General features: G+C 37.0%; 1 protein-coding gene across 1 annotated transcript in view; it reads left to right on the forward strand.

Moving 5' to 3' along the window:
* The window catches only part of clos (closca), a 208,931-nt gene that overhangs the window by 73,766 nt on the left and 117,453 nt on the right, over positions 1-17,712 (forward strand). Inside the window, exons 4-7 of the mRNA XM_081737704.1 lie at positions 4,621-4,802; positions 8,700-8,926; positions 11,929-12,143; positions 14,316-14,483. Of these exons, the coding sequence (XP_081593830.1) occupies positions 4,621-4,802; positions 8,700-8,926; positions 11,929-12,143; positions 14,316-14,483 (792 nt within the window). The remainder of the gene's footprint in view (positions 1-4,620; positions 4,803-8,699; positions 8,927-11,928; positions 12,144-14,315; positions 14,484-17,712) is intronic.

Genomic DNA, 17,712 nt, shown 5'->3' on the forward strand with positions numbered 1-17,712 from the left:
ATTCCTAGTCTGCAACATTGAGTGTTGTTTTTCGTTTGTCAACTCTTCTGTTATTTTATCAAATGAAATCCAACATCCGTTGTATGTTTGTAAACTGATACACGTGAAAAGTAGGTGACTATTTTTTTATTGTTATTATTACTTTTATAAGTTTACTATTACGTGTGTAGTTGCACGTAATCAATAAACAGAAAAAAAGTATATGAATTCTATCAGCATAACTAAATTGCTAATGTAAGCTTTAATATTGTTATTAATGTAGCAATCTTAAAGAATTGTAATAATTATCTGCAAGTACACAAATTAGAAATAGGTATAGAAGTAGGAAAGGTATAAATTTACAATAAGAATTGAACTGTAAATTTATTCCATATATGCTGTCTTTTTTCACTAAATCGTATTAACTTGAATCTTCTTGGCGTTCACGTTTACTTTCGGGCCACCACTTGAAATAACTTGAAAAATTATAACTCTCGCTAATTTCTTTCTTGTTGGGTACTAAATGAGTTGGGCATTTATTCCGAAGTTGGACGCCCGATAGTTTTCTCCAAAATCTTAATAAAAGCTATTAAAATTTATAATTTTTCAATTTTTACGTCCATAACTGACTTTAGGCTTCCTTCCGTTACATCGCGAGGTGGGGGAGAGGTTAGGTTAGGTTAGAATCTAAAACAGAGGTACCCTTGGACGTATTACCCGCATTGCTCATTTCTTGCCCACAATGCAACTCCGTTACATTGTGCGAAGTAGTTCCCTCCGCTCGCCGAATACTCCCATGTTTATAACCGCTTATATAGAACAAAAAAAAATTCTCGAGATCCTTATCAAGCACACAAACGATGAAATTATCCATATTTTCCCTGTAAATTTTATAAAATTTCCTGGAAACTGATGTGCAACTTTGGAACTTAACCCATGATTTGTGCTGGACGACATGAAAGTATCTCACTTGGCATAGATTAAATTCAAGGAAACCATCAAAAGTAATACCTAAAAAAAAAAAAAAAAAAAATGATTTGCGTACAAATACCATGTCCGTATATATGGCATAAAAACTACAGTGCAAAAAACAGACCAATGTATGCTAGGTGGCCACTAAAAACCACGAATGTTATCTAACGGACTGTTAACCAGCAGGGTGGAGCTGGTCGATCCGAAGGGAGCAAGCGTGTCAGCGACGGTGGGCATATGAGTAAGTGAGGGTAGTGAAAAGAAGTGAATTTTGGCAATGATACGACTTTCAGTAGCACTTGTCATGATTTCATACTAATTAGCGCTCCACTTGTAAACACAAAATACAGCTTGTGTACATTGTGCAGGAGTACACCGCCAGTGGAAAATAGTGTCTAATATAGTCGTCTTTCATATGCACTCACTTATTTTATCCGTCGTAAAGTACTTGTAATGATTTTACACTAGTAACCCTGTATTTAATTCTATGGCCTGCAGAAATTTGCTCTATAAATGCGAAGTATTGAATTTCGCCTGTACATTTTCCAAAATGTGGTGCGCCAACAATAAGCCAGGAAGCTTCTTTGTATTGATTATGAATAATTTTTACGGCTGAATTGAATGAGTGTATATGAAAATGAATTGGAATATTGATTGGGGTGAAGCCTTGTGGCATCACAAATGTTTTCACAATTATGCAGATCTCGATGAGAGGAATACAATGGTGATAAAAAAAAAGAAGAAGAAGAATGTGATCCGATTATCATAACTTCATATAATTGCAGTTCTTGGTATTTTCACTTGAAAACCTTTACGGCATTAAGTGTTTTTAACACTTATTATAGATCTCAAATGATACAGAAAAAAAAGCAAACCGATTTTTAGAACTTGAAATACATACAATTTTTGGCCGTACAGATTAAGTTTAGGCATACTAACTGAAATAATTGTTAAAGGCTTGTAATTCTTACATTAACATCCTTCTTATTTTCCTCCGCGCTGAACATAACAATACCATACTTAGCATAGATGAAGTTCAAGGTGAACACTAAAAGTAATGGTTGAAAAATTAGAATTCTTTCACAATTTTCGTGTAAACACAGCGTCCAGACTAAAAATTATAGTGCAAGAAAAACACATGCCCGACAGCAACTAAAAAGCACGAATGCTATCTAACCTAGGTTAGGGCGAAGCTGATAGTGCCGCGCGGGAGTGTGTCCGAAGGGAGCAGGCGCGTCAGCGACGGTGAGTATACACGTAAGTCAGGGTAGTGAAAACACGTGGATTTCGGGTTTTCACAGTGACACGAGTTCCTATAACATTTGTAATCGTTTCACACTACTAACGCTACACTTGTAAACATGAAATGGATATATTCTGCTTTTGGGAGGCCAGTTTTTTCTCTCTAAAAATTTATATATAGCCTATTTTGGTTAGTTTGTTTCAGATAGGTTAGGTTCGGTGTTTCACGGGAAGTTTAACTTTGTACTTACTTTCACAGTTTGCGTAGATCTGCAATGGCTTCTGTTTTTTTCTTTTACCTAGTTTGTCCCCCCCCCCCCTTCCTCCTTCTTTCAATATTTCGTGGATCCTCCATTACACACACTGCATTTCTGTTTTATTCACTCCAAATGAGCGTTCAACTCTTGTGCGTGGGGGTTCCTGGTTCGAGCCCAGCTCGCGCCATGTGGGCTTTGTGGTGGACAAACAACGTGTGCGTGGTTTCCTTGGGATTCTCCCTTTTCCTCCTACTTTATTCACTGCACAGATTTCATTTCATTTCATTGTATTCATTTCACAGATTACTCTCACAAATTACCTTCCATAACAACAACTCGTTTCTCCTATAAACATTTTTAAAACCTACTGTTGGCCCCCTCTAGTACAGAATTCATTAAATTAAGGCGAGACAAGAACTACACCAAATTAAATATTTTACTCAACAGCACGTTAGTAAGCGCTTACAAGATAAGAGTAGCAGCTAAAAGACCAAGCATTCTTAATGGTTAAGAGGACGTGTGCCGGGAGCAGCCTCATTATATCTTCTAAAAATTTCGTCGAATGTGGTTTCATCTGAACCATAACCAACCTCGCATTCAGAAAAGTTAAGGCATAAGCTAAGAACAGATGCCTTACCATTTATTTGTATTAAGGATGAAAGAACTACCTCGGATTCACCGCCAATTTCTTCCGTCGTCTAAGTACCAAATGTTTTTAATTCAGTATGAATGCATACATATTTCAAAATACACACACACACATATATATACATATGTTTGGTTACTCTTTTTTTCTAGTTCTTTGCACCAACTTTTGTCCTGAATACCTTTTATGAAATCGATCACCACCGCTTGTAAAAAAAGACAGTTGAAAACTTATCTGACTTACTATGTAAAATACAAAATTTACCATTTTTCTTTTGCTTGTTTTTCATAAATGAAAGGAGATAATGAAATGCAACTTACAACAATCATAGATAATGCTATTCTACAACAGAAAATATGAATCTGAAGAATTTTCAGTGTTGCCATCCATAGAAATTACGTGAGTTGCGAGAATAATAACTCCTCCAAATTCCAAGTTAAGGCAGCTACTAGAGGAACAGTCAACTGCATTTAATTACATATCATGTTGTTTCTGTATCCTGTGAACTACTTTTTATATAACATTATTTAATTTTAATAACTATATGTCAAGACTATTTTGTTAATTACAAACTAAATACAACTACTATTTTAAAAGTAGTTCACAGGATTTCAAGACAACGTGATACGTAATCAAATGGAGTTGAGTTGAGTTGATATTGAGTTTAACGTCCCGTTCAGCAGCGAGGCCATATGAGACGTGGACTTACCGATTAACGTGGAACACGAACCACGTGAGCTCCGGCCAGGAATCGAACCCGGATCTCCCACGCCAAAGGCGTGTACGATAACCGCTTAGCCACGAAGGAGCTCTCAAATGTAATTGTATTCGTTCCTCTAGTCGCTGCCTTAACGTAGATTTTGAGGGAAATGTTATTCTGGCAACACTAATTTCTGTGCATGGCAAGGCCGCGGTGGCTCAGTGGTAGAGCGTTCACCTCTGGTGCTTGGGTCCCGGGTTCGATCCCAGCCCCCGCCAAGTGAACCTTGTGGTAGACAAACACCGTGAACGTGGGTTTCCTCGGAGTTCTCCCGTTTCATTCCACCATTTCATTCATCAATCATCATCACCGTCTCCTTTAGCCTAACCGGCATAACCGTGGGACGTAAATCTCAAAGATTTCATTTCATTTTTTCTATGCATGGCAATACTGAAAATATTCACGTTCATATTTTCTATTGTAGAATAACATTATCTATGATTGTGGTAATTTGCATTTCGTTATCTTCTTTCACTTAACGAATAAACAAGCATAAGAAAGATGATAAATTTTGTATTATTTTTAGTAAGTCAGGCTCTTAACGTTATTTTGCAAGATTAAGTAATGCATCCAAAGATATTAGATGCAGAGTGATTCTATTAAAATTTATTAATTTATTAAAATCTATTAAAATTTTTTTCTTGAATCGTATCCGACCAATTGTTCCGAGATTTAACACATTAAAGTGTTATGTATTGTTTTAGTTCAAATTTTGCAAAATGCTGATCAACCAAAATTAGACGTAATAGTTTTTTTTCTTCTAGGTGTATATGTATTGGAAGATGTCGAAGAAAAGTTCTCTATACCAGCAATTTTTCCAAATGATTTGGTGGTTTTCCCGTTATTTCAAGCCGGCCAACTTCAGTGGTATGCAGTTTCGTTGGAAGGAGATGGAAAACTTGTTTATGACGGACGAGCTAATAGAATGGTGTTATATGTACTTAAGGTAACTGGTGTTTTTATATATAATCTGTACGTAGTTATGAATGAACAAAAACTATAGAAACTACTTCGTGAGTAGGGCCAATAACCTCGGTGCTAATGCCTATTCGAATTCCCCCAGTAAATCAAGAAAGCTACTACTAAATACGTGGGTCAGTCAGAAACTTAGTTGCACTTCTTCGTAAATATTTCGGTCAAAAGCTATTTTGATGAAACTGTATGACAACACTGCAGACATGTAGCTGTATCGTGTAACGTAGCGAGTTTTCACGAGGCAAGTGTAGGTGTTCTGATAATCAGTCGTAAACATATCTCGACAGCTGCAAGTGGCGTCTAAATTGCAAATGCGTGCAATGATTAGTTTTCTGTGGACAAACGAGTGTAAACGATTGCCCAAAGCACTTAAATATCGACAGCCAGGTAAACCTGTCCAAAGGTATTGTGCTTGTGCATGATAATGCAAGACCGCATACAGCACAACAAACGTGCGAACTTCTGACAAAGTTTAGGTGAGAAGCAGTGTTTCTTTCAGAAACAATGCTCCCGGGAGGCACTGCTGACACTATTCTATTTATTATTGTATTATAGAGATATTATTTTGGTCTTCTCTGCGGGGGGGGGGGGGCGCAGTGCCCCCACAAACAGGTCTGGAAAAAACACGTGGGAAATGTGGGATCACCCTCCTTATAGATCAGACCTTTCACCGTGTTACTTCCATGTATTTGGTCCCATGAAAAACGAACTTTCAAAGTGACGATACCACTCGCGTGACGAGGTGAAAGTTGCAGCCCAACAGTGGTTATCAGGCATGGACGGGATTTCTTTGCAGAAGACATAGAAAAACTTGTACCACGCCTTGACAGATGCTTAAATCTGTGGCTGAGAAGTAAAATAGTATAAGTCATAAAATATTAATTTCACAGGAGAAGCGAAAAAGTGATTGCAAAACAATATTTGGTTACCACTCATTCTAGCTTTGGAACTTCTTGTATAAATTAACAGACAAATTCCGACCAAAGCATATATTAACTAATAAATAATAGCGTTACAGTTTCGACAAATTAACTTTGCCTTCATCAGACACATCAGATAGATAATGTGTCTGATGAAGGCAAAGTTAATTTGCCGAAACTGTAACGCAATTATTTATTAGTTAATATATGCTTTGGTCGGAATTTGTCTGTTAATATTTGGTTGAATTGCGTCGATTACTTATTGACGGAAAATTTTTCATTTACTGCGTTCCAGTTGTCCACATTTCAAAACTTTTTTAGTGTCACTCGTACCAATGTAAATAAGAAAAAAATATGATAACTCAATTTCGGCCTAAAAGTGACATGGCATAGTGTACCTCTCAGCTCCAGAAATAATGGAAGTAATTAAGTTGAAAAGTAGATTGGCAATGGCACTTACGATGCAAATAAAGTTATTGTAAATTTTCTATCCTGTTTCATTTTCGTAAGCAGTGCAACTAACTTCTTGACTGACCCACGTATTTAGCGCACATAGTGCATGTGGTTTGTGGTTCTATTTCCGATGGGATTAAAAAAAAAAAAAAAGAAAGAAAAAAAAAAGAATAATGATGTTGACCTAACATCATAAATTGAGGACTACACTGAAACTTCCTCCGAGGCGACCACTAAAGTTTTAAACTCAAGTTGATCTTCTAGACCCTAGAGTAATAGTCTTCTTATAGAAGATGCAATGATTTATCAAAAATTGTAAAATCAGGGAGTAAATCTCAAGTGGTGCTGCATTTGAATTGGAAAGTTTTTTGTGTCTTTTTACCGGTCTTAAACTGTTATTGTATTAATGTCCAAATAATAATAATAATAATAATAATAATAATAATAATAATAATAATAATAATAATAATAATAATAATAATAATCGTCGCTAGCAAATGGCGCTGTTACGCCAAGTAGTTCGGTTTGATTTATGTATTTTATAAATTTTTAGATCCTAGATTTCTCAATGGCATACACAAGGGGGAAAGTTCCGGATTTCAACTAGGGATGGGCAAAACCGGTTTTTATAAAAAACCGAAATCCGAAAAACCGACATTTTTTTTTTTCGAAATTGGTTTCAGTGAAAACTTTTGGAAAACACTTAAAACTGTCTATGGAAACGGAATCTCCTTCCGGAGAATAACGAAACACTACTCTGGGCAGAAATAGAACCAATTTTGGAAAAAACTGAACCGGTTTTGAAGAAAACCGAAACCAGATCCGGTGAAAAACCGAACCGGTTTCGGTGAAAACTGTCATTTTGAAAATTTTCAAAAAACGGTTTTGGTTTTCCTAAATACCGAAAAACCGTTTTTTATGCCCATCACTAATTTTAACCCCCGCATTGAGCAAGATATGATGCAAAAATAAGCATATACCTCGTACCATATGAAGATTGTATCTAAACAGCTGAAATGATATGAACTTGGAAGATACAGATGGTGATCAGAAAAATGGAAACACCTGTAGTTGGCAACACGTCAGATGTATGGGTTGGCAGTGGTGTCGTGGCGCCTGCAGCGCCGAACCGCTGGTGGTGGTGTGTTAGGTCGGTCTCCATACTATGTCAGGCGCAGTGGAACAGCAGTGTCCAGTGGCTGCAGCAGATGGAGGTAGTGTAAAATGGAAGACCTCTCAGATTTTCAAAGAGGGCAAATTGTTGGTGCGCGGTTATGTGGAGTGAGTGTGACGGCAGTGGCTACTGTGTTAGGTGTGTCGCGTAGGACAGTGTCGAAGGTGATGACGGCCTACACAACACACGGGAAAACCACATCGGGGAAGCGGAACAGTGGGCGGAAGAAAATCATGAGTGACAGGTCACGCCGGGTATTAAAGCGCATTGTCACGCAGAACCGTCGTGCCACTGCGGAGCAAGTGACGGAGGAACTCAACCAGCACCTCACCCACCCTGTTTCGAGAATCACAGTCCGCCGCGAATTACATGACATGAACTTACGGAGTCGTGTTGCACGGGCCAAACCGCTCATCAGGAACCATAACACTTTCACACGCCGCAAATGGTGCCGCGACCATGCAACTTGGACCGTTGAGAACTGGAAACATGTGATATGGTCGGATGAGTCATCCTTTACCCTATTCCCAACCACGGGCCGTGTTTATGTGTGGAGAACGCCCAAAGAAGCTTATGATCTGCAGTGTCTCCGCTCAACTGTAAAACATAGCGGCGGCTCGATGATGCTGTGGGCCGCCATATCATGGTTTTAATTGGGTCCTGTGGTTACACTTAGCGGCGAATCACTGCCAACGATTATGTCACAATTTTAGGAGACAACTTGTATCCTATGGTCCGGATGTTGTTCCCGGACAATGACGCTATCTTCCAGGATGATAATGCACTCATTCACACACCTGGCGTTGTTGCAGCGTGGTTTAAGGAACATCGGGATGAAGTTCAACACCTCCCCTTGCCCGCCCAATCCCGAGATCTCAACATAATTGAAAAATCTGTGGTCCGTCTTGGAAACACGACTCCGGCGACGATTTCAACCTCCATCCTCTCTCACAGATCTGGCCGATGCTCTGCACGAGGAATGGTGTAAAATTCCACTTGCTAAAATTCACGACCTCTATGCCTCCATCCCACGTCGGATCAAGGCTGTTCTGAAGGCGAAAGGTGGCGCGACACCATATTAATCTGGTAAGTTGCAATTTCGTTCAGGTGTTTCTATTTTTCTGATCACCATCTGTAGATACCCTCTCCCCGCCCCTTTGATGAAATTCTGTGTACGCAGTAGACAGTATTCTAATGTACAAATTATTTTATATATATAATGTTTCTCTATCATTTGACTAGTATTAGTGATAACGTAAGAATTGCCGTAATAGTATAATTATGAAGATTTTTTTTTTTTTTAATGAATTTTCTGTTTCAGGAGCAATCATTTGAAACCGTAGCGTCTGTGCCTGTAATTGGAGGTGTGAACCTGGAAATCTTCAACATTATGGGAACCATGTTCTTAGTTGTGGCAGAATATGATGCAGGAAAAAATGGACAACCTTTGGAAGGCTCTGTTGTGTATAAAATTGCAAATAGCGCTAGTCAAATGCTAGAACGGGTGCAAACGCTGAACACTAAATATCCCAGTGATATGGACGTTTGGTAAGATACATACTAAATATTTATTTAAATATTAAGTTTGCATATTTTAATTTGACACATATTTTATGCATTAATTTGACGCATATTTTAATTTGTAGCAAAAAAAAAAAAAATCTACAATATATACTGTACTGTTTCGGCGAACACTGTTACCTTCTTCAGTAGCTTAGGATAAATCACATGAACTTTTGTCTCCTTTCAGAATGTTATCTTACACTAATTGCATATCATACAGAGTGAAAAGGTGAATGATTAAACCGGGACTCGAACCAGGGATCTTCGGCATACCGTGCCGATGCGTTAACTACTACGCTACCCAGAACAGTCACACATACTCACTTCTGAAGTCTGTGTTCTCCACTCAGATGACATAGCTTGTCCCACAGCCTAGCTGCTGTGCTAGGATGTCCTCAATATATGAACTCATAACAAGAAAGTAATGAGGCTTTCAGGTTTCAATTTTTTTGGCGGGGAATTAGTGTACTATGCAGCGTATTGTTTCCTTAAAATTTTAAATTTAAAACATGACAGCGTTTTTTCGAACTTTAATTTTAACATTTTTTAAAGGTATTTGTAGTGTAGTAAGTTTAAATATGCAAAGAATATGAAATTGTACACATAATTACCTTTCCATTTTTAATAACTTGAAATCGATATCTTCATATACTATAATGGAGCTGCAGTGTATACCCCAAACTTTTGTTAAGTTCAAGATAGGCGTACGCGAATATACAAAATGGCTACTCAAAAGAAAGATGAGGATCCTAAAGGTGAATGTGTTTTTTATGCAACTCTCTAAATACAGTAGAACCATTCTTGTCCGCCACTCTGGTTGATCCGACCGTGCTCGAGCCGAACTTGTCTTGTCTCGTCGGTGACTCACAAGGCCCATTGTCGTTTACTGTCGTCGTGGCATTGTACTTTACTTGCTGTTACGGTATATATGCTTTATTGCTAGGTCATCTCTTGCATCGTTTCTTTCGTTGTGCGTGTTTTCTGTACTGTCCTACGCAGTTTTTAGTGCTTACTGTTAGTTTGTTTTTACTGTAGAAGACAGTATAGTCATTTTTGAGTTCAGAGTTTTTTTTTTCTTTTTTTGTATTTTCTGCCCAAAGATGACGGATTAGGAGGGTTCTACTGTATAGTACATTTTGTGCCCAAAGATGACGGATTAGGAGGGTTCTACTGTATAGTACAATTTTGTGTAGAAAAAAATAAAAAATAATAAATTTCATCAGCATCCTTTTAATCTGAAATTGGATGATTTTAAATGGATTGAGCCAAATACAGTAAAACCTTTCTTAGCGAACACTTCTTAATAGGGCATACCTCCATAATACGGTCAAACTTTTTTTTGTCCCGCAAAAATATAAATGTTCGTATGGAAAATAGCTATCCCTTTTACGGATACCTTCAGATATGGACAGTCTTTTCTTCTGAACGTTTTAGTAAGTTCTTCATAATAGACAGAAAATATCTCAACCCACGCGTAATTAGCACAGAAAAAAATTTTCACTCTACCATCATATTTTGCAGTAGTAATTCGAACACTAAGTCCGGTAATATATATATATTATATTATATTATATTATATTATATTATATTATATTATATTATATTATATTATATTATATTATATTATAATATATAAACCTCCCGAAGGAAGACTAAATATTATCCGGACGCATTGGAACAACAAGCTAGTTCCATCTTCAATTTTAAGGTAACAAGGATAAAAACTGATAAAAAGTATATTCTATGGAAACAGGAATACAAACCACCAAATGAAAGTAATGTAAAAAATTTGTACTCAAAAGAACGAGCAGAGCACAGGAGAAATTCGAGGAAGATCGAAAAAGATTACAAAGCTGAGAAAAAAAATGTTTTAACAAATTGAAAAAAAAATGTACACTCATGTCCAAAATTATTGTCGCATGTCTATAAATGTTATTGTAGGAATATAATTTGATAACGAATTCGCCTGGTATTTCTTATAATGTTAGTGTGTGTATAATCGGCAAAGACATGTATGTGGCAAATTTCATGTCAAAAGAGCAGTAAATAAGAACAATAAAACGAAAATAAAATTTTCTTTTCCATTTAGCAACATTTTGTTTTACTCATGCTAATTTTCGTATTTATAATTCTTTTCCTATGAAATTTACCACAAATATACACTTCCCGACTCTACATATAGTATCAGTATTAAAAGTACCCTGCAAAATCATGATCAAATTATATTCTTACAAGAAGACAGTTATAGATATTCGACAATAATTTTGGACATGAGTGTACATGTGCCGATCACTTTTCCACATAATCACCAAGTAGAGTCCGGCATTTATCAGGACACAGGACAAACGTTTCTAACACAGAAATCATGTCTTTGCCCATTCGGTCAGTTTTCAGCAACTGTTTTCCCATCACAGTCCGAAGCGAACCTTCTTCTTCAAGAGAGATGCTTTCCTTCAATGCTGGAAAAAGAAAATAGTCATTGAGCTATGGCTCGCGATGGCTCTACACTTTCCACTTGAACTGTTGCAGCACTGCTTGAGTATGGCGGGCAGTATGGGGCCTGGCATTGTCATGTCAATAGAAATCACTGCGTTTTCAATAGTGAAAAACTGTGCTGTGGATTGATTTTAAAACTGAATCGATTATTACTTCTTCTGTACTAATTATTAGTGAACTATCTTAATAGTAGATTAACTATTAAACGTAGCAAATAAATGATAAGTTTACAAATTATTAATGAATACCATATTAATTTATTTCCTGTGAGGAAAAAAAAAAAAAAAAAAGAAACCAAAGTTCCAATTTATTTAGGTACGAAACAACTTGAAATATTTATATATGAATGTGCATCCTATCAATACATCAAGTAATTTCTTTCCGTAATGTATATGGAAATGTTCGGTTTCGTTTAGTAAATTAATATAAACCAGCTACATGATTGGTTGAATTCTTGCATTACAGATGTAAAATTATTGTTTTCTTTGTAGGGAAGATATGAACCAAATATTTTTGGCCGTAGCAACGTCACAAGTAAGTAACGGTGACACAATTATCTATGAAGCCGACTCATTGATCTACAAATGGCTAGGAAAACATTTTGATTTGATAACTACTGTTAGAACCTACAATGCCAAATCATTAACAGCGTTTAAAGTTGGAAGCACAACATTCCTAGCGGTGGCTAATCACCAAAATGACCGTGGTAAGTTTTTTGAATTAAGATATCAAAATTTTTTAAAAACATTTTCTAGCATCACCACTTACTTCTCTAAGCATTTTCAAACTATAGTTAAGCATTCTTGCAGATAATACGAAGAGTATGTAATGAAAATGATCGTTCTTACTGATTTTCGTGTATCTTCCAGTTTTAAAACAGATTTTGTACGTACTCTAACTAAAAATTCTTAGTTTAAGATGTATACCGAATCTAACCAGAATTTCATGTCTTTAAGTTTTTTCTTCATCTGTCCAGAATTATTTATTTTTAGGATTTTTATCAGGGGTGGATCTAGGGGTGCGATCGGGGCAATCGTTCCCCCTTCCCAGAAGAGGAAACTTTCTTATTTTATACATAAATAAAACTAATCTCAGAGTTTGAAACTCTTAAAATTAGCTCTAAGTAGCAGTATTACAATCCTTCCCCCCTCCCACACCAGAAGTTCGTCCTGGATTCGCCCTTGATTTTTACCTAATCTAACTAAAATTCCTTAATCAAAATATTAAGCGAGATAGTTTTATCTCTTGGCCCTGATGTTTTTTCTTTATCTTAATTAAATAAAAGGCGATTTATGAGGTACACTTTCTCGTGAAGTACTTTTTGTCATGATATTCATATAAATTACAGTGAATTTGACGCAATAACGTTTCGTGTGTGTGAGGATATGAATTGACGCATGAGATACAGTAAGTAAAAGAGTACGTTTACAAATTAGTAATCTACTTGTAAGACACAGAGTGAAAAATGACTGATTGGACCGAGGACTCGAACCCGGATCCTCTGGAATGCCGTGCCGATAAGTTAATCACTACGCCACTCAGTTCGCTTCCCAGAACAGCCACTCACTGTCGAGATCGGTGCTTTCATCTCGGACCACGTGGGTTATACTACAGACCTCTTCTGTAATTGGACAATCCTCTGTCCATATACCGAGTACCTTATGACGGTTGTGATTTCATATACACTAATGAAAGGAGAAAACCGATTTTTTACACACCAGAATCCTTTATAGGTGCGAATTCTGGGAAACTGACTGGGTGGCGTAGTGGTTAACGTATGGCACGGTTTGGCGGAGGTCCCAGGTTCGAATCTCGGTCCAGTCGGTCGCTTTTTCTGTCTTAATGTATTATAGAATTCGCACCTATAGAGGATTCTGGTGGTTGTTCCCTTCTTTCATTAGTACTTACACTTAATTAATCTGCTTTTATAATTACAGTAATTAGTGACAATATTGTAAGACATTGTTCAAAAGTTGTTCTAACTTATTGCTCATCTAAGTACATCAAGTGGATTTCCTTAATTGCCTCCTCTCCTACTTAGTCAAAGGAAATTTATTCTAAAACAAAAAAATTTTTAGCGTTTTTTAAAAAACAATTTACATTTTGTGTACCAAATTTGCGATACAAATTTCAATTTGTGTCGCAATTGGTGAATTTTGTATCCCATTTTCTGTACTATAATGAGTAATTATAGCTTCATAAAAGAAGTCCAATAAATACGAAAGTACTTCACAGTTTCATTGGTTTTTACAAGGGGCGTAAATGGGCCTCTGGTATTTCAGTACTTCAAATGAAAAGCGAAAAGAAAAGAGAGAAAGATGAGTGTATTTTTCTATATTTTTGGCGTTGAGGAATGCCGTTACTGCTTCAGTTACCTACTGTACGCACTTCTGCGTTTTACAGCCCTATTCATACCACACCATATATCGACTAGGTCCAATGTAGTTTTGAACTTGTTTTCTCTGCTGCCAATGCGCCTTTTGTTCACGGCATTTTATTATTATTATTATTATTATTATTATTTTTTTTTATTACATACACAGAAACTAGGATAGGATGATCCGAAACCCGACAAAGGGAAGGAACGGAATGGACATCTGTTTTGTAACCCAAAGTCGAGGCATTTTTTCTTGCAGCAACCGATCTTTCAAAGAAAAGTTTCTTTGAAATAGTAGTAATAGTTTTACAGCTTGCTCCTTATTTTAGCTTCCGTGGTAGTAATGAAAGATGTACAGATGCATTGCAATCTGCGATACTTTTTTCAATTTTATCGCATTTCCAAGTTTTTACATCGTAAACTGCGATGCGATTTTTTTTAAGCGCTTGACAATGATTTTGTTCAAAGTCAGTATAACCATACACTTTTTGAATTTTTCAGGTGAAACCGACATCGACTCCGAAATTTTTAAATATTCTTTAAATGATGAACGCTTTGTGTCTTACCAGAAAATTCGAACGCATGGTGCTATGGATATAAAATTTTTCAGTTTCCAAAACAAGAGAATGATAGAATATTTTATTGTTGTGGCCAATATGTTCGAGAAGGGTAAGGTTTAAATTAACACGATACTAACTTGCATGTGTTCCTGTGATTATTATTTTTTCCTTAAATGTTCGATATTTCAGGCAAAATTTTCGATTGCCTGTTTTTGAGATGGTTGTCAGCTTAAACTGTTAGATGTTTGGATTACACACTAGGACATAGTATTTTAGTAGTAATGAATCAGTTATAATGAAATATATATTCCAGTAGTTAAAGAAACAACGGAAACTCTGTATAGAAAGTGCCTTATGTACAGCATTTCTAGTTTCTATTTATAAATGACTTAAAGGGGGCACCGTGGCTCAGTGATAGAACGCTTATCTCTGGTGCGTGGGGTCCCTGGTTCGATTCCCAGCGAGAGACCCGGGTTCAATTCCCGGCGGGAGCTCATGTGGTTCAAATTCCACGTTAATCAGTAGGTCCACGTCTCATATAGCCTCGCTGCTGAAAGGGAAGCTAAACTAAAATCTAAAATCACCTCACCTCACCTCGATCCCCAGCGAAGTAAGTTTGTGGTGGACATCATCTTATTTATGGGTTTTCTCGGTACTCCCACTTTCTCATTTCACCAGATTTTCTGTGAGAGACCAGGGCTCGATTCCCGACGGGAGCTCATGTGATTCGGATTCTACGTTAATCAGTAGGTCCACGTCTCATATAGCCTTGCAGCTGAACGGGACGTTAAACTCAATTTAACGCCATCAATTCTGCCATCGCCTCCCTTAGCTTAAAAGGGTATAGACGTGGGATGTTAAACTGAAATCTTTCATTTTAATTTTAAACGACATAAAAGAACACTATTTAAGTCAATATCGTAGAAAATTGTATGCAGTTAAATATAAGTGTAGTGTGCACGAAGAGTCAATTTTTTTAACGAGTTTTTAATGTCCATAAGTTTGATAACGTTAACCTGTAAATAGACGTATTAATTTGTATTGACTTCAACAGTGCTCTTTTAAGTCACCTATAAATAAAACAATAATAATATTATATAAAGTGTGTTCAAATTTTAATTTGCCAAATAAATTCAAAGAAGAATGGAAAAATGAAACTTGAATAATGGAATGAAAAGAGAACATATTCCGGTTAACAATGGCAGATGTCAGACAAGTGGTCTCCTCTGGAATTGCGGCCAGCAATCACTCTTTTGTTAAAATTTTCATTTCCTTTTAAACGCATGTCGGTTGCTGCGGTAGCAGCGATAAATTTTTCCTTAAGGCCGTTAATTGTTTGTGGGTTGATAATGTCAAATCATATGATCTAAGCAGCCAGTAGTGTTCCCCCTGTGTGAAATTGTGCGATTCCCAAACTTTTAACGGAAAAGATCAAATGTTGCAGTTGCATTGTGACATGGCACCGTCATGTTGAAACCATGGTGGCAACATCCATTGCTTCCAATGCATTCCACAAAAAGTGTGTTCATTGAGAGTAGCACCACCATTAAAAAAATATGGACCAATCACACAAAGTGCACAAAATTCACACTACATTTACCTATTGTGGATGCCCGTATTTGGAATTCTGTTCCACTAGAAAGACACATTGTTCCAATGGCGCAGCATTGCATTTTCACTCATTGCAAGGTCCCTCCTTCCGAACTCTCAACTTTTTGCTGCTTTTCCTACAAAACCGAGAAAAACGGATGCAATTGAAAGTAACATTAAATATCGAACACCCTTTATAAAGCACTTTCTACAGATTTTTTTTTAATTGAGTACGTAGTTTTATATAATTGATTAATTACAACTGAAATACTATACCCTAGCATTTGATTAGTCAAACATGTTACACAGTTTAAGCTTAAAAATCATCTCTGAGAAAGCCAATCGATAATTTTGCCTGAAATATCGATGAACACGTAAGGATAAATATTGATCATTACAGGAAACATCCAACTGAGTGTTTTTAGATTTGATATGTGAACTTTACGTTGTTAGTTTTTAAGGTTTAAACTTTATTATTATCAGATACAAATGAACTTTGCAATGAGAAAAATTCTAATATATTCAGTGAGAAAATTTTAACTTATGCTAATACTATGATTTCTCAGCAATTGAATAATGGTATTTGAGACTCTGAAATGTTGATTATTAACTTAGTATTTTTCAACAACATGCACATACAGGGTCCGTTCTGAGAGTATCCGAACGTATTTAGGTGCAAACAGTTTATTGATGACAATTACAACTGCTGTCAATATTCTTTAATGTAGACACCTTAAGTCTCAATATAGCGAGTATAGCGACGTTTCCACCGTTTGTAGCAGGCCTGGAAGTCCTTGACTGACACCCTCTTTAATGCTGCACTCTGGCGGCTTGAACTTCTTGAATTGACGTAAAACACTTCCCTTTGAGCACCTTCTTTCACCTTGGGAAACAAGAAGTCGGCCGGTGCCAAGTCCAGACTGTAAGTGGGATGAAGCAGCGTTGCCGCACGTACCTTGGCGAGAAACTAACATATCCAACAGCGCTGTGTGAGCTGGCACGTTCTCGTGGTGAAATACCCATATATTGGCGATGTCAGAGCGGACGCGTTGGATCCTCTATCGGAGACAATCAAGCACTGCTTTGTAGTAAACTGCATTCACAGTAGTTCCAGCAGTTACAAACTCCTAGTGCGAGACTCCCTTCGCGTCGAAAAAGACAATAACATCGTCTTCACCTTGGATTTGGACATCCGGGTCTTCTTTTGACGAGAGGACGCGGAGGTGTGCCACTCAGAATTTTCTCTTGCTTTCGAGATCGTACTTGAATTGCCAGGTTTCATCCCCGGTTATCGCTCGGCCGGAAAAAGTTTCGTCACCGTCCACGCGTCACACAATTTCGCCGGAAATTTGCATACGACACTGCATTTCATCAGTCGTCAAAATCTTCAGAACCATTTTTGAATAGATTTTTCGCATGCTCAAGTTTTCAGTAACAATTTCAAAAATTTGTTACCTCCTCTGCAATCACCTGGATACTTAAACACCTATCTTTGTGTAAAGAGCTTTTAGATGGGCCACATTTTCCTTCGTTTTTGATGTGGACGGCCTTCCCAAAGCATTGTTCATCATCGACCACCTCCCCCGTCCTTCCTTGAACGCCGTGTGCCAATTGTAGACTTGCATGCGGGACATCACTTCCTCACCGCAAACCTTCCATAACAGGATTAAAGATTCCGTAAAGTTTTTTTTTTTTTTTTTTTTTTTATGTAACAATTTTACAGCGTAGCGCTGTTCTAAGTGCGCTCT

The sequence above is a fragment of the Thermobia domestica genome, chromosome 14 (assembly GCF_964235325.1).
Source record: "Thermobia domestica chromosome 14, izTheDome1.hap1.1, whole genome shotgun sequence".
In the NCBI taxonomy this organism is placed as follows: Eukaryota; Metazoa; Arthropoda; class Insecta; order Zygentoma; family Lepismatidae; genus Thermobia; species Thermobia domestica.